The sequence below is a fragment of the Leuciscus leuciscus genome (genome assembly GCF_965113295.1).
Source record: "Leuciscus leuciscus genome assembly, chromosome: 18".
NCBI classification, from domain to species: Eukaryota; Metazoa; Chordata; class Actinopteri; order Cypriniformes; family Leuciscidae; genus Leuciscus; species Leuciscus leuciscus.
In genome coordinates, this window is record NC_138742.1 from 8,993,913 (window position 1) to 9,014,931 (window position 21,019).

A 21,019-nucleotide genomic window follows, 5' to 3' on the forward strand; every position below is an offset into this window, starting at 1 on the left:
ACTTGAAGGAGTTATCTTGAATCCTTGAAGAAGACTTTGAATTACAGAGAAAAGCACATTGTTTTTATATCAAGTGAAGTGTGTGAAAGCTGTTTCTCTGTCGCTGGTGGAAACAATATCCAAAGAGGAAGTTGTAGTCTTCAACTTAGAAACTAGGCTATATCCAATAAACAGGGAATAGTAATTGGCTCAAAAAAATCGAAAAACTCAGTAGTAGTTGAAGAGATCGGTAACGATTCAAAAGGAGATACAATGGACTGCCTGATAACCGTTATTTTTTCAACAAAAAAATTTTGTTTTGTTTTTTGTTTTCCTATTTATTGACTGACAGCTCTCCTGTGAAATCAGGAGTAAGTGCAGAGGTGTTGTATGTAAACCATAGACTGTAAAAGAAATATGGAAGTCGTGTCCGTGACGGTTTCTGAAGAGCATCAAAGTTCTGTTAAAGAATATTGTATTGTCATGAATTCTATTTCTGCCAAAATGTTATCTCTATTCAGAAATCAGGGCACTGGGTGTAACACTGTAGGAAGTAAAGTCTCCAAACATTTGTTTTTAGATAAACTTGATCTAATTATTGATAAATGCAGTAACCAATCGATTAGATCTCTTTTTGTTAATATCTCTTCTCCATCTAAATTTGTTTGAGTTAATGTTTCCCTCATTTGAGTGGGAACATTTTTGGGAAGTTCTTAGTCGGTATTGTGTAACAAATAAAACCAAAGAAGTGATATTTATAATTGCTCAGAATATATCCTGTAAAGACACATTAGAGCGTTTTCATTTGGATATTGATTACAATTGCTGTTTTTGTAATTGTGAAAGAGAGTCTATTGTGCACTTACTTTTTGAATGTCACTGTTCATCAATCTTTTGGTATGAGAGGTCTCAATTTCTCTGTTAAAATGAACTGTAACCTTGTCTTAAATTTGAGTAACTCAAAACCCAAGTTTGCTCATTTTAAAGCAGCCTTCAAAATATATTTAGAGTCTGTAAAGTTTTAAAAAAAAATCGAAAAGCCCAAAGATCTGTATCTCTGCTAAATGAATTTAACATAATATGTTTGTGATGCCCTTTATTTTTAAGTTTCTTTTTTCTTTTTCTTTTTTTAAATTATTGTTGTGTTTCAAGTGATACTTACAAAATGTGAAAATGTGTAAAAGAAATGTGTCAAAAACGTGATATTGAATTCTGTCATTAAAAAAAAAAAATAAATAAATAAATAAAAAATGAAGCCCAAAGTGTGCAGAACTGGTCGTCGCCATCTTGGCAGCGCGTCAACACCGTGCATCATTTTACGGTGTTGTGATAAACTGAAAATGGGCAGTAGCAGGATAAGCTGAGGTGACGTGATGGCTAACTATGGAACGCGAAAAGGGCCAAAACGTGTGAAACTGTCGTGAAAACACGTAATTACGTGTTAACACATAAATTATTTATGGCAGGCGATCGGGGCCAAAAGTCTTTAAACGAAACGCGTGATTTTTGACCGCGTCAACAGGCACCGTTTGTCCGTGTTAAGGCGACAACACGCACATCAGCCAATGAAATTGTTGTATTTGAGACTACATTTGCATATGTGACATGATGGTACGTTGGTATATATGTATACAAACATCAGACATCATGTTTATTCACATCTCGCTCAACCTGCTGAAGAGAGAAATGGCCCTCGGAGGTGATCAATGACACGTACACCACTGAATGCTTTAAGCCTGGTTCACACGGCAGGATAATTAGGCCGATTTTAGCCCCGATTCACCCCTTCCGACAATCTTAAGGATGCTGCGATTATCGTAAAATAATCTGATCAGATATTCCTGCCGTGTGTGGTGTGTTAAGGCTGCTCTCGTCTGCTCGGAAGGACGTCGGGACCGCTCCGATCTCAAATCGGGGATATCCAACATGTTGGATTTATGTGGAGTGTAGCCAATCAGAAAGCAAGGTGACGAGGCGGCGAGGAAACACCGGGAAATATAATCAAAACAGCCATCGGCATGGCGCACCAGAAAGTCCGGTGGACGTCAGAGATCATTTGACCTGTTTACAGACACACCATCATTTATTTTCTGTCCTGTGGTTAGGTTTTGTAGTTTCTGCTTTTCTGTCTATGGATATAAATATAAATATATATATGAAACTTTCTCACAGATCCATTGCCTGATGCTAAAAGACCTCGCACCATGCACGGGACATTAATAATGAAGGACAATGTAAGTCAACATAGCTCTTTAGGTTGGTTTTCATCATTTATTTGACTAATATGAGGTTTTGGATGTCAATAATTCCCTATTTTCTGAATATGTGTGTGTGTGTGTGTGTGTGTGTGTGTGTGTGTGTGTGTGTGTGTGTGTGTGTGTGTGTGTGTGTGTGTGTGTGTGTGTGTGTGTGTGTGTGTGTGTGTGTGTGTGTGTGTATAGAGTCTGCGGCTGGTTTCTCCAGAGCAGGCTCTCAAAGAGCTAGGCCTCAGTGAACATCAGCTGCGCTTCACCTGCCGCGTCCAGCTCCACGACCCCCACAGTGACACCGACACACTCGGCCGAATCTACACACACCTCAAGAGGTCAGCAAACAATACCACACACACACACACACTTTCCTTTTGCTAAATTGATGCAGCTAATTATGCCCCCCTCTGTGGGTATAATTATGCATATTATACCCATATGCAACAGGGTTATTATTGTTAAATAAAATGAAAATTGTTTTAAATTTTTTTATTGTGAATTGAAATAAGCTGAAATAAGTTTTTAAAAAATTACTAACTGGAAATAAATAAAAAAAAAATAAAAAAAAAAAAAAATAGTAATATAAAAATGTAATAAAAATGACAAAACACAAAAAATTACTAAAAACTAAACTAAATTTGAATGTTAGAAAGTAAACTGAAAATGTACAAATAAAAGCTATTTCAAAATATTAATAAAACTATAATATATAAATAATACTGGTATGTAAATTCTATAATGAAGAACTTTAAAACTTTCAGAAAAAGTCAGTCTTGAAGGTCATGTGTTTCCAAGTCTACAGTCGGTGTGGGACGTTACACTCAGAATTTAGCACCTAGAGCTTAGGTGAGATATCTTAAGAAGTTTTTACTTCAGAGGGCATCACTGAGTCATTTGTGTCGTGATTTAAAAATTATTCATGTAAACGGGGCTTCAAACTGCAGCTAAATTGGTCGCAAATGTAACAAAACAATGTTATTTTTTCAGTTATGCCCAATGATAGATAGATAGATAGATAGATAGATAGATAGATAGATAGATAGATAGATAGATAGATAGATAGATAGATAGATAGATAGATAGATAGATAGATAGATAGATAGATAGTATACTACTATTTTTGTAGTCTTGATGCTTGGTTCATCACGTACAGGTGGGTCATTGCACCCAAACACTTGCCCTCAGTAAACAAGGCTGTTACCACTCTAGCCTCAGTGTAAATGTCAGCGCATGAGGACAAATACTGAATGAGGTTTGTGCTTTCCTAAAGGTTTCATTAAACGTCAAGCCTTTTTTTTCCCATGATCTTTCAGTGTATTGAAAAGTTACAGCATCCAGCACGTCCCAGACGGCACCGTCATAGTGGAATCCATCGTTATTAAAGTGACGTCCTTGGCCGAGGAGCCCAACCTCAAAGCCATTCTGCTTTCTTGGAGCTATCAGGTGAATAATTATCTCCACTGATGCCCTTCCTAATTTAATAGGGGTTATATTGTATTCAACTTTAAACACTTATTTTTAAAGGTGAGCAATAATATAACCTCTGCATGTGGTCAGAGTTGGTTTAGTGGAATTTACAGCCCACGAGGGAAAGTTTTTGCCCTTATGTTTCCTAACAAATACGGGTTGCGTTCAGGGCCGGGTATCGCCAGCTCACAACACAAACATCACAATAAATGTCACCATCTATTATGCGGTAGTTGATCACGATTGAAACGGCCACAAATGCTGGAGAGAAAGTGATGTGTCATCTTCTCACATGGTTCACTTCACCTTCTCCGATATATTGCGTCTTATAGAAACACCCCCAACCGCAACAAACACTTAGATCTTATACAGACCTGTTTTTTCATTAATTTTATTTTATTCAGCATTTAATTGATCAAAAGTGACATTAAAGACATTTGCAATGCTAAAACATCTTTCTATTCATTTAAGAATCCTGTGAAATGTGTCTCAGCAAATCATCATATTAGAATGATTTCTGAAGGATCATGTGACACTGAAAACTGCAAATGTAATAAAGTAATGAAGCTGAAAATTCAACTTTGCATCACAGGAATAAATTACATTGTATACTATATTAAAATAGGAAGTGGTTGCTATGAAGTGTAATATATTTTCTTAGTGCGCACAAGAGACTTCTTTTAAAAAACCCAAACCTTTGAACACATATTAATTAGTGCTGTCAAATCGATAAATCATAAATCATTATAAATCACCATTATTTATATATATATATACACACACACACACACACACACACACACACACACACACACACACACGCATACTGTACATATACACTGAACAAAATTATAAACACAACACTTTTGTTTTTGCGCCCATTTTTCATGAGCTGAACTCAAAGATCTAAGACTTTTTCTATGTACACAAAAGGCCTATTTCTCTCAAATATTGTTCACAAATCTGTCTAAATCTGTGTTAGTGAGCACTTCTACTCTGCCGAGATAATCCATCCTCCTCACAGGTGTGGCATATCAAGATGCTGATTAGACAGCATGATTATTGCACAGGTGTGCCTTAGGCTAGCCACAAAAGGCCACTCTAAAATGTGCAGTTTAACTGTATTGAAAAAAAAAACAGGTTGTTGATTGTGGAATGTTGGTCCACTCCTCTTCAATGGCTGTGCGAAGTTGCTGGATATTGGCAGGACCTGGAACATGCTGTCGTATACACCGATCCAGAGCATCCCAAACATGCTCAATGGGTGACATGTCCGGTGAGTATGCTGGCCATAAAAGAACTGGGATGTTTTCAGCTTCCAGGAACTGTGTACAGATCCTTGCAACATGGGGCCGTGCATTATCATGCTGCAACATGAGGTGATGGTCGTGGATGAATGGCACAACAGTGGGCCTCAGGATCTCGTCACGGTATCTCTGTGCATTCAAAATGCCATTAATAAAATGCACCTGTGTTCGTTGTCCATAACATACGCCTGCCCATACCATAATCCCACCGCCATCATGGGCCACTCGATCCACAACGTTAACAACAGCAAACCGCTCACCCACATGACACCATACACGCTGTCTGCCATCTGCCCTGTACAGTGAAAACCGGGATTCATCCGTGAAGAGAACACCTCTCCAAAGTGCCAGACGCCACCGAATGTGAGCATTTGCCCACTCAAGTCGGTTACGACGGCGAACTGCAGTCAGGTTGAGACCCCGATGAGGACGACGAGCATGCAGATGAGCTTCCCTGAGACGGTTTCTGACAGTTTGTGCAGAAATTCTTTGGTTATGCAAACCGATTGTTGCAGCAACTGTCCGGTTGGCTGGTCTCAGACAATCTTGGAGGTGAAGATGCTGGATGTGGAGGTCCTGGGCTGGTGTGGTTACACGTGGTTTGATGTACTGCCAAATTCTTTTGGCTTTGGAGACAGCTTATGGTATACGACGTATACGACAGCGTGTTCCAGGTCCTGCCAATATCCAGCAACTTTGCACAGCCATTGAAGAGGAGTGGACCAACATTCCACAGGCCACAATCAACAACCTTTTTTTTTTCTTCCCCCCAATACAGTAAAACTGCACATTTTAGAGTGGCCTTTTATTGTGGCTAGCCTAAGGCACACCTGTGCAATAATCATGCTGTCTAATCAGCATCTTGATATGCCACACCTGTGAGGTGGATGGATTATCTCGGCAAAGAAGAAGTGCTCACTAAACACAGATTTAGACAGATTTGTGAACAAAATTTGAGAGAAATAGGCCATTTGTGTACATAGAAAAAGTCTTAGATCTTTGAGTTCAGCTCATGAAAAATGGGCACAAAAACAAAAGTGTTGCGTTTATAATTTTGTTCAGTGTATATACACATGCATATTTACAAACTTTTATGTTAGATGCGATTAATTGATTTGAAAGCAATAATAGTAATATACCATGGCATACTGTCTAAGTTATTGATTAACTTAAAGGTACAATATGCAAGAATTTTTTTGCCGCTAGAGGGCGCTACATTCCAAACAACAACAACGGCGTAGCTTGATGACGATGTGAAGGAGCGTGGAATGATGGGAACTGTCGTTTTAAACTCCACCGTGGATGTAAATCAGTCAGAGGGGAATCGAAAAATCATGTTCATGGATGAGGCTAAGTTCTATTTTTATAAATGTTGCGTTTAATGACATGCTTTTTGTGGCGAGGGGGGCGTGGTTCAGCGCGGTCTGTGATGGGAGAGAGAAGAGACGAGCAAGTAGGTCAAGTGCAAATGACGAAGCTGTGTCTTATTGCAGTATTATTGGCGTGGAGAGACCGCTTATAAGCCGCGCTGGAACGAGAGAGAGACTGGAGAGAAAACTGGACGCAGAGGAAGAAAACCGGTGGATCCGAGCTCTCATTTTTTAACTGTTTTGAGCCGTCGCGGTTGCCACGGTGAATGCGCGTTGTGCGCGGCTTTTGTTTGTTTTGCTTTATTTTAATAAAGTACGAGTCCCAGTCACGCCGATCCCTGTCTTCTTCCTTCCTGACTCTTAAACCTCATCACACTTTTATTTCATTAAAATGAATTAACCGCAAGAAAAGTAAGGTTTAATACTAAATTGGTTATCATAGATGTTACTGTATTTGTTGAATTCATTGTTGTGATAACGCTGCGCAGTTTTACGTGTTCTAAACAATTGTTGTAAAAGTACATTCGAACATACCCACATCATTTGCCAAAATACTGATTCATCTTTATGTATAACACATGCTATGTTTATTTACATGGCCATAAACACCAGACGTGATAAACAATGTTTAAACTAAACACAAATCTAAAGCAATAATACTTTCCTTACATAAACATAACTATTACCGAATGCTACATTTGGAAAATATAAAATTAAGCATGCTTTGTCGACAGAACCAGCTGCAATCGGTAAAGAATAATTGTGTACCATAACGACTGCAAGAAACAAGCTAAAGTTTGTAGTAGCTTGATAGACGCTACAACTTCCGCATTTGTCCAGGACTCCACGCAGTACGAGCGGAAACCGAGGGTAACGCGGATATGACGCAATTGACTGGCGACTCCCAGCTCACCCCTGTTCTAACGCCCCGTTTCCTTGGTTAAAATCGCAATTTTCTCACGATTTAAAAATAGTTGGAAACATTTGGGATATTGTAAGTAATAAACTTAACAAAATATATAACACTGGCCTTGAGATTTTGGGATATTTTAATGCAAAATTCTTACATATTGTACCTTTAACTCTTATTCTAATTTATATACTGTTATTCATACAACAATAATTTTTTGATGGAGTTTTACATGTTAGGTTTTGAAATGTACCATTTTAACCTGTTTGTCACAGTGTTTAAAACTATCTTTTTCTTCCTCAGGATGAAGAATTGGGCAGTTTCTTGTCTACGCTGTTAAAGAAAGGTCTGCCTTCCTGAATGGTGATACTGATTTGACGTTTGTCTTTGTTTGAAAATAATAATAAAGAATTTTTTAAAGTAAAATTCAGAAGACTGTCATTTGTGAAAAATATACTTATTTCTTGAATTTGAAACAAAAATACAGTCTTTTCGTTTGAGGGCGATAGGAGTCACCTTGTCTTGCCTCGGTTCAATCTTACATGGTAGACGGCACTTAAAACAAATAGCCTCAGCCTTCAGAAGCTTAAAAACCCTTGGAAATGGAATAAACGCCCCTTTTCTTATTCAGCCTTAGTCTTTTGAACCTCCACTTGTAGTGTCCGGTGGCAAAGTAGTACAATATCGGGTCCAGGAGACTGTTTAGACTGACCAGAGCCATGGTCACCCTACGGAGGATGTAAATCAAGTCATTATGTTGGTTCTGTCTCAAACGGGACAGGAGGTACACTAGATGCATGACATGATAAGGCAGGAAACACACAACAGTGATGGCCAGGATGGCGTAGATGACCCTCCGTGCCCCGCGGGCCGTGGAGTTGTTGATCCGGGCGATGCGGCGGGCCACGATGGGATAACACACCAGGATAACCACAGAAGGCACAAGGGACCCAAAAACTGGCACAAGGGAGTGCATATGCTGTCTCGGTGTCAAGCCATCCCAGCCTTTTGAAGTGAAGCCCTCAAAGCACATGTTCTCTTTAGATGACAATGGACATGTTAGCATGAAGGCCAAAATGACCGACCCAGAGACCAACCACACGGCGGCGCTCACCAGTTTGGCGAGACTCGTGCTGCGGAGCCTCAGGTAGGTGTGAGGGTGGACGGTGGCGATGTAGCGGTCCACACAGATGCAGGTCATGAAGGTGATGCTGATGTAGATGTTGGCGAAGAAGACCGTGCCAGTGATGCGACACATGGCGACGCCAAATATCCAGTTGCTGTCGTTCAGATGGTAGTGGATGCGAAACGGCAAGGCGAAAAAGAAAATCGTGTCGGCCACCGCCAGGTTAATGATGTAAATGTTTGATGAAGATTTCTGTTTGATTTTAAAGATGAAGTAGTACAACGCTCCGACATTTCCTATCAGTCCAAAAAACAAGACCAGGCTGTACACCGGTGTGAAGAGGTAGCGCTGGAAAGGCAAAAACTTTAAGGTGTCGTCTTCCATGATGTCGTGTTCCTTGGGTTAATAAGGTTGTTGGATTTTAGAGATTTGCTCACATCAACTCTTAATATGACGTACTAGAAATTAAAATAAATGAATTACTGTTCATTGTTTTGGGAACTAGGCTGATTTTCATTTCCCCATCAGGATGGAGGTAAAAGTCTGTGAGTTTCTGTTGTGAAAAAGAATCACTGAAAAAGTAAATTAGTGGCATTGATCACTTGACTTATTGAAGCTCTTTGAAACATCTAGAAGAACATCGGGGCCAATTGCATAAACTTAGCCACTGTGTTAAAACTGTGTCTTAAGAGCTAGTTTGAATAACAAGCAGAAAACCAAGGGGCACGAGTTGTACTTTTCCATTTCAAATTAGACTGATCTATCTTTTCATGTTAGTTACTGACATTAAAAAGTTAGGACCGGTCTTGAAGAAAAATTTAGATTAACTTTAAGCCTAGTCTAAGAAGTTTATGCAACCGTAAATTGATTTCCAGTAACGTTAAGTGACTCACTTCTTAAGAGGTTAACATTTTGAGGTAACCAACATTATGATGCAAGTGCTGTTGATTGAGCTAAACTTGAACTAAACATGGAATATTTAACTTTAAAAGAAAATCCGTTCTTAAATCCATGTTCATTTCTCAATTCAACTTTTCACTCCAATTTTTATGCTGATTTAGCCTATACAATTTTAAAAATATTAAATTAGGTAGAAATGCAAATAGGCATATACCAAAAACAAAAAATAATCTTTTGACATGTACTTACAAGACTTGAAGGAGTTATCTTGAATCTTTGAACTGCACAGTTTTGAATTACAGAGAAAAACACATTGTTTTTATATCAAGTGAAGTGTGTGAAAGCTGTTTCTCTGTCGCTGGTGGAAACAATATCCAAAGAGGAAGTTGTAGTCTTCAACTTAGAAACTATATCCAATAAACAGGAAATAGTAATTGGCTCAAAAAAATCGAAAAACTCAGTAGTAGTTAAAGAGATCGGTAACGATTCAAAAGGAGATACTATGGACTGCCTGATAACCGTTATTTGTTCAACAACAAAAAATTGTTTTTGTTTTTTGTTTACCCATTTATTGACTGACAGCTCTCCTGTGAAATCAGGAGTAAGTGCAGAGGTGTTGTATGTAAACCATAGACTGTAAAAACAAAAATGGAAGTCGTGTCCGTGACGGTTTCTAAAGAGCATCAAAGTTCTGTTAAACAATATTGTATTGTCATGAATTCTATTTCTGCCAAAATGTTATCTCTATTCAGAAATCAGGGCACTGGGTGTAACACTGTAGGAAGTAAAGTCTCCAAACATTTGTTTTTAGATAAACTTGATTTAATTAATGATAAATGCAGTAACCAATCGATTAGATCTCTTAATATCTCTTCTCCTCCATCTAAATTTGTTTGGGTTAATATGTTTCCCTCACTTGAGTGGGAACATTTTTGGGAAGTTCTTAGTCGGTATTGTGTAACAAATAAAACCAAAGAAGTGATTTTTAAATTGCTCACAGAATATATCCTGTAAAAGACACATTAGAGCGTTTTCATCTGGATTTTGATTACAATTGCTGTTTTTGTAATTGTGAAAGAGAGTCTATTGTGCACTTATTTTTTGAATGTCACTGTTCATCAATCTTTTGGTATGAGAGGTCTCAATTTCTCTGTTAAAATGAACTGTAACCTAGTCTTAAATTTGAGTAACTCAAAACCCAAGTTTGCTCATTTTAAAGCAGCCTTCAAAATGTATTTAGAGTCTGTAAAGTTTTTAAAAAATCGAAAAGCCCAAAGATCTGTATCTCTGCTAAATGAATTGAACATAATATGTTTGTGATGCCCTTTATTTTTAAGTTTCTTTTTTCTTTTTCTTTTTTTAAATTATTGTTGTGTTTCAAGTGATACAAAATGTGAAAATGTGTAAAAGAAATGTGTAAAAAACTTGATATTGAATTCTGTAATAAAAAAAATAAAAAAAATGAAGCCCAAAGTGGCAGCGCGTCAACACCGTGCATCATTTTATGGTGTTGTGATAAACCGAAAATGGGCAGAAGCCGGATAAGCTGAGGTGACGTGATGGCTAACTATGGAAGGCGAAAAGGGCCAAAACGTGTGAAACTGTCGTGAAAACATGTAATAGCGTGCCGCACGAGTGCTATTTTTAGACCGCAAGGCCGCGTGATGTCAGCAACGTAAACCGGAAGGGGGTCAACATAGAAGCGCGCTCGCTTATGATTCATGCTAGTACTGCTTGTTTTCTGCCGGTTATCCCTCAAATAAGAACATGCCGAGTAAACACTGCTGCTATGGAACTTGCAGAAACGACTCCAGACACTATGACCGTCCACATATGAAGGATGTATTCTTTATTCGTTTCCCGAAGCCAAAACAGCGAAACAGCCTTAGGGGGAGGGTAAAATAATTGAGAGAATTTAGATTTGATATTAATTAAAAATTAAGTGTTGTTGGTTGTGACCAAGTAGCATTAGCGATCGCTAAACAAAAAATAAATACATTAATAATAATAATATAAATTACCCCCAACAACTGTCAGACGTAAGACAACCAGAGGACATAGTATATATGACAGACAGGACATAGGGTGGTAAAAGATAGCTTGTTGAAACTGCAAAATGTCACTGTCAGTGGTGTAAGGCGATGTTTTTTGGGGGAGAAATTCTGTCGATAACAATCTACCTCTGGATCAGGTCGGCTCTTTTTCCCGTCTTTTTCAGCCCTCTACACTCAAGCCATCTCTTCAATTGAAAATGTGTATGTTCTTCTACTTCTATACCAGTGAATTTGGCACCGGGGACATCATTCTCGGACAGAGTTAGCAGGTTTAGCTCAGTAGACATCTCGTCCGTAAACTGTTTACATGCGTCTAGCATGAGTGACACGCGCGAGTTTGACCCCCCTAGCAACCGTCGCTAGCTTAATGAATATTAATGAGAAAAGGTGACGTATATCGTGCGGTACGCTATTACGTGTTAACACATAAATTATTTATGGCAGGCGATCGGGGTCAAAAGTCTTTAAAACGAAACGCGTGATTTTTGACCGCGTCACCATGCACCGTTTGTCCGTGTTAAGGCGACAACACGCACATCAGCCAATGAAATTTGAGACTACATTTGCATATGTGACATGATGGTACGTTGGTATCAGGAAGTCGTAATGGTATACTGGTATGCACATATGCAAACATCAGACGTCCCCGTGGACATCTCGCTCAACCTGCTGAAGAGAGAAATGGCCCTCGGAGGTGATCAATGACACGTACACCACTGAATGCTCTATTTGACCTGTTTACAGACACACCATTTCTTTTCTGTCCTGTGGTTAGGTTTTGTAGTTTCTGCTTTTCTATCTATGGATATAAATATAAATATATGAAACTTTCTCACAGGTCCATTGCCTGATGCTAAAAACCTCGCACCATGCACGGGACATTAATAATGAAGGACAATGTAAGTCAACATAGCTCTTTAGGTTGGTTTCCATCATTTATTTGACGACTGTGAGGTTTTGGATGTCAATAATTCCCTGTTTTGTGTGTGTGTGTGTGTGTGTGTGTGTGTGTGTGTGTGTGTGTGTGTGTGTGTGTGTGTGTGTGTGTGTGTGTGTGTGTGTGTGTGTGTGTGTGTGTGTGTGTGTGTGTGTGTGTGTGTGTGTGTGTGTGTGTGTAGAGTCTGCGGCTGGTTTCTCCAGAGCAGGCTCTCAAAGAGCTAGGCCTCAGTGAACATCAGCTGCGCTTCACCTGTCGTGTCCAGCTCCACGACCCCCACAGTGACACCGACACACTCGGCCGAATCTACACACACCTCCAGAGGTCAGCAAACAATACCACACACACACACACACACACACACACACACACACAAACACACACACACTTTCCTTTTGCTAAATTGATGCAGCTAATTATGCCCCCCTCTATGGGTATAATTATGCATATTATACCCATATGCAACAGGGTTATTATTGTTAAATAAAATGAAAATGTTTTTTTTATTTTTTTATTGTGAATTGAAATACTAAATGGAAATAAATAAAAACTAAAACTGAACTAAATCTAAAAAAAATAAATAAAAATAAATAAATAATGAAAATAAAACCTAAATAAATAGTAATATAAAAATGTAATAAAAATGACAAAACACAAAAAATTACTAAAAACTAAACTAAATTTGAATGTTAGAAAGTAAACTGAAAATGTAAAAATAAAAGCTATTTCAAAATATTAATAAAACTATAATATATAAATAATACTGGTATGTAAATTCTATAATGAAGAACTTTAAAACTTTCAGAAAAAGTCAGTCTTGAAGGTCATGTGTTTCCAAGTCTACAGTCGGTGTGGGATGTTACACTCAGAATTTAGCACCTAGAGCTTAGGTGAGATATCTTAAGAAGTTTTACTTCAGAGGGCATCACTGAGTCATTTGTGTCGTGATTTAAAAATTACGCACTAAATTTGCAGCTAAATTGGTCGCAAATGCAACAAAACAATGTTATTTTTTCAGTTATGCCCATTGATTGATAGATAGATAGATAGATAGATAGATAGATAGATAGATAGATAGATAGATAGATAGATAGATAGATAGATAGATAGATAGATAGATAGATAGATAGATAGATAGATAGATAGATAGATAGATAGATAGATAGTATACTACTATTTTTGTAGTCTTGATGCTTGGTTCATCACGTACAGGTGGGTCATTGCACCCAAACGCTTGCCCTCAGTAAACAAGGCTGTTACCACTCTAGCCACTGTGTAAATGTCAGCGCATGAGGACAAATACTGAATGAGGTTTGTGCTTTCCTAAAGGTTTCATTAAACGTCAAGCCTTTTTTTTTTTCATGATCTCTTACAGTGTATTGAAAAGTTACAGCATCCAGCACGTCCCAGACGGCACCGTCATAGTGGAATCTATCGTTATTAAAGTGACGTCCTCGGCCGAGGAGCCCAACCTCAAAGCCATTCTGCTTTCTTGGAGCTATCAGGTGAATACCCTTACGAAAAAGAAGTATACTTCAAGTTCACTTTATGAAGTATACTTAAGTAATGTTCAAGTATATTTTTAAGTATACATTATGTAGTAAGAATACCAATGTCAATATGTACTAGTAGTAAACTTGTAAGTGTACTATTTTAATACCGCTTGGGACTAAATTGGCCCACTTTTAGTATATAAAAATATATGTTTAAGTGTACTATAAGTGTAACAGTAGTAAACTTTAAGTGCACAACCAGTTCCTAATTATGATTCTCATTTGTACTGCAAGTGAACTTATGGGTATACTAGTAGTTTACTATTTTAATACTTGTAGCAACTTTGAAGTATACTCTCAGTAAACTACTAGTTTAGTAGTTTTATACTACAAGTATACTTGCAAGTTTTCTTTTAGTGTACTCAGTAAACTACTAGTTTAGTAGTTTTATACTGCAAGTTTTCTTTAACTTAACATTATACTTATAGTTTAATATTTATATATAATTTTTGCACTTGCAGTAGGCCTACCTTTAACTGTAATTTAATTTCAAAAACATTTTATTAGCTTCATGCATCCTTTTTTATCAACACTTGAATGTCAGTAAGTTTCATAAATAAAGGCAACATTTTAAACAAAAAAGATGAGAAAATCTAATTTTTGTCAAAGACTACGCCTTGATCAGATTCAGAAACGTGATCAAACACAGATGGTGTAGATCAAGTTCAACACCCCCAAAGCTTCACAGTCGTTTTCTCTTCATGGGTTACGCTTCATTTCATTTGGAAACATTAAGTAGTTTTGATTTACAAGCTGTTTAATGTTTGATGATCACATTATTTTACATTTGAGTGAGCAATCTTCTATCACTTGTTTCAGCTTCTTCTTCTCCTGTGTTTTGATCTGGAGATTCTGTACTAGAAGATGTGTCATAGCGCCCCCTACGTATAACAGTGAAAACACGGATAGCTGGAAAATTCAGTGGGGAAAGAGTAAAGTATATTCACACTACCAGTGGACTAGCCTACCCAAAAATTCAGATACACAGAATAAGAAACATATCTGTTTTATATCAATATTTTAATCAATATTTTCAAACAATGTAAGTTTCATAAGACTGTATATGAGAAACTATGTAAAAAAGGTATATTTAATAGGCTACTCGATCAAAAGAGTTAACACAACTACAAGCCAAGTATAATTTGAATAATTAAACTCGATTAAAAGATTGAGTACAAGTATCGGCCAAATATACTTGGACTTTTCTCTCAGTATAAGTCATGTACACTTAAGTGTAATTAAAGGTATAGCAGAGGATCTTTCCAAATTTTAGATAAGACCCGCCCTCTCCACTTTTTGAAAAGTTTGATTGATTCACCAGAATGATTGACAATTAGGAGGACCAATAGTTTAGACTACCCACCAGGAAGTAAAACATCCTCCGCTATACCTTTAAGTATATTTCTGAGAAGTACATAAAGTATATTTTTGAGAAGTATATAAAATGTACACTGAAAGTATTCTTTCTTCTTTTTAGTTGAAAAGAAGTATAGTAATAGAACACTTGAATAAACTTATTTTTCGCAAGGGAATTATTATCGCTGTGTACAAGATCAGGTTCAGTTCCATGCTTATTTTATTTAAGCTATTCCACCAGAAAGCTTGTTACTATATAAAATTGAACATGTTAGTTTATAAGACAGTGTGTAATAGTATGTTTAAAAAAAAAAAAAAAGTATTTAATAAGCTACTCAATCAAAATAGTAAACACAAGTACAAGCCAAGAATACTTAGAATACTTAATTATACTTTTAAGTATATCTCGATCAACAAGTAGAGGCCAAATAAACTTAGACTTTTCTGTCAGTATAGGTCAAGTATACTTAAGTGGAATTTGAAGTATATTTCTGAGAAGTACATAAAAAGTAGACTGAAAGTATACTTTCTTATTTTTAGTTTAAAAGATGTATACTAATGGCACACTTGAATAAACTTATTTTTCGTAAGGGTAATCATCTCCACTAATGCCCTTCCTAATTTAATAGAGGTTATATTGTGTTCAACTTTAAGCACTTATTTTTAAAGGTGAGCAATAATATAACCTCTGCACGTGGTCAGACAGTTGGTCTAGTCGTGGAATTTACAGCATCTCGCAGCCCACGAGGGAAAGTTTTTGCCCTTATGTTTCCTAACAAACACGGGTTGCGTTCAGGGCCGGGTATCGCCAGCTCACAACACAAACATATCACAATAAATGTCACCATCTATTATGCGGTAGTTGATCACGATTGAAACGGCCACAAATGCTGGAGAGAAAGTGATGTGTCATCTTCTGGCATGGTTCACTTCACCTTCTCCGATATATTGCGTCTTATAGAAACACCCCCAACCGCAACAAACACTTAGATCTTATACAGACCTGTTTTTTCATTAATTTGAATTTATTCAACATTAAATTGATCAAAAGTGACATTAAAGACATTTACAATGCTAAAACATATTTATATTTCAAATAAATTTTAGAATCCTGGGAAAAGTGTGAAATGTGTCTCAGCAAATGATTCTGAAGGATCATGTGACACTGAAGACTGAAGTAATGAAGCTAAAAATTCAACTTTGCATCACAGGAATAAATTACATTGTATACTATATTAAAATAGGAAGTGGTTGCTATGAAGTGTAATATATTTTCTTAGTGCGCACAAGAGACTTCTTTTAAAAAACCCAAACCTTTGAACACATATTAATTAGTGCTGTCAAATCGATAAATCATAAATCATTATAAATCACCATTAATCGCATAGATACATAAAAGTTTGTTTATATATATATATATACGCCTCTAAATGCCATCTGAAATTTTCTTATAGAATGATCATTTTTATCAAGCTCATATATTTAAATTCAATAATTTCACTTAAATGGCAATGAAGATTACCTATTAATTGTCATTTAAGTGAAATTACTGAACTTAAATATACAAGCTTGATAAAAATGATCATTTTATGAGAAAATTTCAGATGGCATTTAGAGGCTTTTGCATCTGAACTCTTCATATATATATATACACATGCATACTGTGTAAGGGATAATGTATTGCGAGGCGGTTGTTATAGCGAATAAACACCCCGACAGGCTGAACTGGACTGGTCTTGAATCAGCCTGAAGGGGTTGTTCTTCATGACAACGGTGTGTTATACTTCGCAGCGGTGTGTTAACAAGAAATAACAGACCTCATTCTACATTGGAATTCAACCAAGCCATGTAATATACACATGCATATATTTACAAACTTTTATGTTAGATGCAATTAATCGATTTGAAAGCAATAATAGTAATATACCAAACTGTCTATTATAACTTAGCTCTTATTCTAATTTATATACTGTTATTCATACAATAATAATTTTTTGATGGAGTTATTTAGATTTTACATGTTAGGTTTTGAAATGTACCCTTTTAACCTGTTTGTCATAGTGTTTAAAACTATCTTTGTCTTCCTCAGGATGAAGAATTGGGCAGTTTCTTGTCTACGCTGTTGAAGAAAGGTCTGCCTTCCTGAATGGTGATACTGATTTGACGTTTGTCTTTGTTTGAAAATAATAATAAATAATTTTTTTTTAAGTAAAATTCAGAAGACTGTCATTAGTGAAAAATATATTTATTTCTTGAATTTGAAACAAAAATACAAAAAATCTTTACATTCGAGGGCGACTCTTATGTGCTTTTCCAGTGATACTGATATCTACATCTACTTATAAATGCAATAGTTCAATGAAATGAAATGAGACATGCCGATATTTACACAAAATATTACTAAACGCTAAAATCGCATAAACCCGTGACTCAACTGGGGATCAGCCTAGATGGCGAGATAATTTCAAAATGGCCAAATATTGGCCATTAATCACTTATTTTGCTGTTATGTTATAAAAATGCAGTCATTCTTGTTTGTTTTTGCATTGCATCAGAACAAAACCTGACTCCAGTTACATCAAGTCACATAGGAATCTCCTTGTCTTGCCTCTGTTCAATCTTACATGGTAGACGGCACTTAAAACAAATAGCCTCAGCCTTCAGAAGCTTAAAAACCCTTGGAAATGGAATAAACGCCCCTTTTCTTATTCAGCCTTAGTCTTTTGAACCTCCACTTGTAGTGTCCGGTGGCAAAGTAGTACAATATCGGGTCCAGGAGGCTGTTTAGACTGACCAGAGCCATGGTCACCCTACGGAGGATGTAAATCAAGTCACTATGTTGGTTCTGTCTCAAACGGGACAGGAGGTACACTAGATGCATGACATGATAAGGCAGGAAACACACAACAGTGATGGCCAGGATGGCGTAGATGACCCTCCGTGCCCCGCGGGCCGTGGAGTTGTTGATCCGGGCGATGCGGCGGGCAACGATGGGGTAACACACCAGGATAACCACAGAAGGCACAAGGGACCCAAAAATGAGACTGCATATGCTGTAGGGTGCCAAGTCGTCCCAGTCTTTTGAAGTGAAGCTCTCAAAGCACATGCTCTCTTTAGATGACAATGGACACGTTAGCATGAAGGCCAAAATGACCGACCCAGAGACCAACCACACGGCGGCGCTCACCAGTGCTGGGAGACTCGTGTTGCGGAGCCTCAGGTAGGTGTGAGGGTGGACGGTGGCGATGTAGCGGTCCACACAGATGCAGGTCATGAAGGTGATGCTGATGTAGATGTTGGCAAAGAAGACCGTGCCGGTGATGCGACACATGGCGACGCCAAATATCCAGTTGCTGTCATTCAGATGGTAGTGGATGCGAAACGGCAAGGCGAAAAAGAAAATCGTGTCGGCCACCGCCAGGTTAATGATGTATATGTTTGATGGAGATTTCTGTTTGATTTTAAAGATGAAGTAGTACAACGCTCCGACATTTCCTATCAGTCCAAAAAACAAGACCAGGCAGTACACCGGTGTGAAGAGGTAGCGCTGGAAAGGCAAAAACTTTAAGGTGTCGTCTTCCATGATGTCGTGTTCCTTGGGTTAATAAGGTTGTTGGATTTGAGAGATTTGCTCACATCAACTCTTAATATGACGTACTAGAATTGAAATAAATGAATTACTGTTCATTGTTTTGGGAACTAGTCTGATTTTCATTTCCCCATCAGGATGGAGGTAAAAGTCTGTGAGTTTCTGTTGTGAAAAAGAAATCATTGAAAAAGTAAATTAGCGGCATTGATCACTTGACTTATTGAAGCTCTTTGAAACATCTAGAAGAACATCGGGGCCAATTGCATAAACTTAGCCACTGTGTTAAAACTGTGTCGTAAGAGCTAGTTTGAATAACTAGCAGAAAACCAAGGGGCACGAGTTGTACTTTTCCATTTCAAATTAGACTGATCTATCTTTTCATGTTACTGACATTTAAAAGTTAGGACCAGTCTTGAAGAAAAATTAAGATGACTAACTTTTAAGCCTATAGTCTAAGAAGTTTATGCAACCGGCCACAAACTTACATAATTTCTGTTGTGTGCTATTATTAAAAGTGCTGCTATTATTATCTTAACACACATATTGTTCACGTTTTGTGGCTGTACTTTTGATTTCCAGTAACGTTAAGTGACTCACTTTTTAAGAGGTTAACATTTTGAGGTAACCAACATTATTCTGCAAGTGCTGTTGATTGAGCTAAACTTGCACTAAACATGGAATATTTAACTTTAAAAGAAAATCCGTTCTTAAATCCGTGTTCGTTTCTCAATTCAACTTTTCACTCAACTTTGTATGCTAATTTATAAAATATAAAAATTTGACAGAAATGCAAATAGGCATATATCACACACAAAAAAATTATCTTTTGACATGTACTTACAAGACTTGAAGGAGTTATCTTGAATCCTTGAAGAAGACTTTGAATTACAGAGAAAAGCACATTGTTTTTATATCAAGTGAAGTGTGCGAAAGCTGTTGCTCTGTCGCTGGTGGAAACTTACTCTGAATGTGGTTTTGATGCAGTGATGAGAAAAGACAGACAGGAAATCGAGAAAGTGTAGCCTCCCCCGGTGTTTTGAGGGCGACGTGGGGGACATGCAGATGTGGAAATTATGCATTTATTGTTCCACCCGTACTGTATCTGAGTGTCTAGGTTCCTGTGTTGAAATAAATGAGTCACCTTTGACATTGGAGGGGGGTCTAACAGAGTTAATGTACACAGAGATGAGCAGAAATATATGTGAAAATGTATTTAAAATAAACATACAAAAAACCTTATTAAAAATGTATCAAAACAAAATACCAAACTGAATGTTTTTGTGAATACTCTGTATTTGACAGTTTGTGAACAATGCTGCCTGTCAGTGTGCAAAGTGAATTTGAGTTCTTTTTCATGGCATATTGCACTTTGAATAACTATTTTTAACATCAAGCATGTATGTCCCTTGTTCATCCATGTTCCTTTACCGCTCTAACGTGTAAATAACTCATACCCACTAAAAGCGGCATGGATATATTTGCATACCGCAATACACGATATAGAAAAAGTTGAATGATTCACACTTTATATAAACACCACGATGTACATATATAGTCATATCACACAGTCCTAGCAAACAGTATTATTTTTAGAGTTAGTTCACCCAAAAATGTAAAATCTGTCATTCATTTCTCACCCTCATGTCATTCCAAACCTGTGAGACTTCCGTTCATCTTCGGAACACAAATGAAGATATTTTAATGAAATTGAGAGATTTCTGTCCCTCCATTGACAGCTACGCAACTACCACTTTGATGCTTCAAAAAGTTCATAAAGAGATTGTATATTGTACAGATTGTTTTTATCACATATAAACATTGATCAGTGAACATAAACAGAAGCCCAACCAAACCTGCTTGACGCGCAAGAACAAACCTTATTGGTTCTTGTTGAAACTCAAAAGTGCTGCGTAACACACAAGAATGAACCTCATTGGTTCTTGCAGAAGCTCAAACGTGCTGTGTAACACGAGAATGAACCTCATTGGTTCTTGCAGAAGCTCAAACGTGCTGTGTAACACGAGAATTAACCTCATTGGTTCTTGCAGAAGCTCAAACGTGCTGCGTAACACGAGAATGAACCTCATTGGTTCTTGTTGAAACTCAAAAGTGCTACGTAACACACGAGAATAAACCTCATTGGTTCTTGCTGAAGCTCAAACGTGCTGCGTAACACACGAGAATAAACCTCATTGGTTCTTGCTGAAGCTCAAACGTGCTGC

The 21,019-nt window shown here is 37.3% G+C and overlaps 4 protein-coding genes and 1 long non-coding RNA gene across 7 annotated transcripts; 2 read left to right on the forward strand and 3 right to left on the reverse strand.

Moving 5' to 3' along the window:
- Positions 1-1,639: 1,639 nt before the first annotated feature.
- Positions 1,640-7,713, forward strand: LOC309480808 (integrator complex subunit 11-like). Its single transcript, XM_082145444.1, has 5 exons — positions 1,640-1,678; positions 2,152-2,213; positions 2,421-2,563; positions 3,542-3,671; positions 7,586-7,713. The coding sequence occupies exons 1-5, from the start codon at positions 1,666-1,668 to the stop codon at positions 7,640-7,642; spliced, it is 405 nt and encodes a 134-aa protein (XP_082001570.1). The 5' UTR covers positions 1,640-1,665; the 3' UTR covers positions 7,643-7,713.
- A 147-nt stretch (positions 7,714-7,860) lies between these two features.
- LOC309480806 (lysophosphatidic acid receptor 4) lies at positions 7,861-10,889 on the reverse strand. The gene is made up of 2 exons (XM_082145443.1): positions 9,558-10,889; positions 7,861-8,961 (listed from the first exon to the last, which is right to left on the reverse strand). The coding sequence occupies exon 2, from the start codon at positions 8,790-8,792 to the stop codon at positions 7,869-7,871; it is 924 nt and encodes a 307-aa protein (XP_082001569.1). The 5' UTR covers positions 8,793-8,961; positions 9,558-10,889; the 3' UTR covers positions 7,861-7,868.
- Positions 10,890-11,026: 137 nt separating this feature from the next.
- On the reverse strand, positions 11,027-11,542 carry LOC309480055. The gene is made up of 2 exons (XR_014199518.1): positions 11,489-11,542; positions 11,027-11,125 (listed from the first exon to the last, which is right to left on the reverse strand). It is a non-coding gene; the product is annotated as an uncharacterized lncRNA (long non-coding RNA).
- Positions 11,543-11,968: 426 nt separating this feature from the next.
- On the forward strand, positions 11,969-17,728 carry LOC309481389 (integrator complex subunit 11-like). 2 transcript variants are annotated; one of them, XM_082146304.1, is made up of 5 exons: positions 12,004-12,056; positions 12,201-12,261; positions 12,481-12,623; positions 13,675-13,804; positions 17,298-17,728. In XM_082146304.1, exons 2-5 carry the CDS (start codon positions 12,232-12,234, stop codon positions 17,352-17,354), a joined length of 360 nt encoding a protein of 119 aa, XP_082002430.1. In that variant the 5' UTR covers positions 12,004-12,056; positions 12,201-12,231; the 3' UTR covers positions 17,355-17,728. The 2 variants fall into 2 exon arrangements, with proteins under 2 accessions (XP_082002431.1, XP_082002430.1); XM_082146305.1 differs by having other exon boundaries at positions 11,969-12,261.
- Positions 17,438-19,917, reverse strand: LOC309481357 (uracil nucleotide/cysteinyl leukotriene receptor-like). Of its 2 annotated transcripts, XM_082146262.1 has the most exons (3): positions 19,639-19,917; positions 18,890-18,959; positions 17,438-18,803 (listed from the first exon to the last, which is right to left on the reverse strand). In XM_082146262.1, exon 3 carries the CDS (start codon positions 18,789-18,791, stop codon positions 17,877-17,879), a length of 915 nt encoding a protein of 304 aa, XP_082002388.1. In that variant the 5' UTR covers positions 18,792-18,803; positions 18,890-18,959; positions 19,639-19,917; the 3' UTR covers positions 17,438-17,876. The 2 variants fall into 2 exon arrangements, with proteins under 2 accessions (XP_082002388.1, XP_082002387.1); XM_082146261.1 differs by having other exon boundaries at positions 17,438-18,959; positions 19,639-19,911.
- Between the last annotated feature and the right edge of the window lie 1,102 nt (positions 19,918-21,019).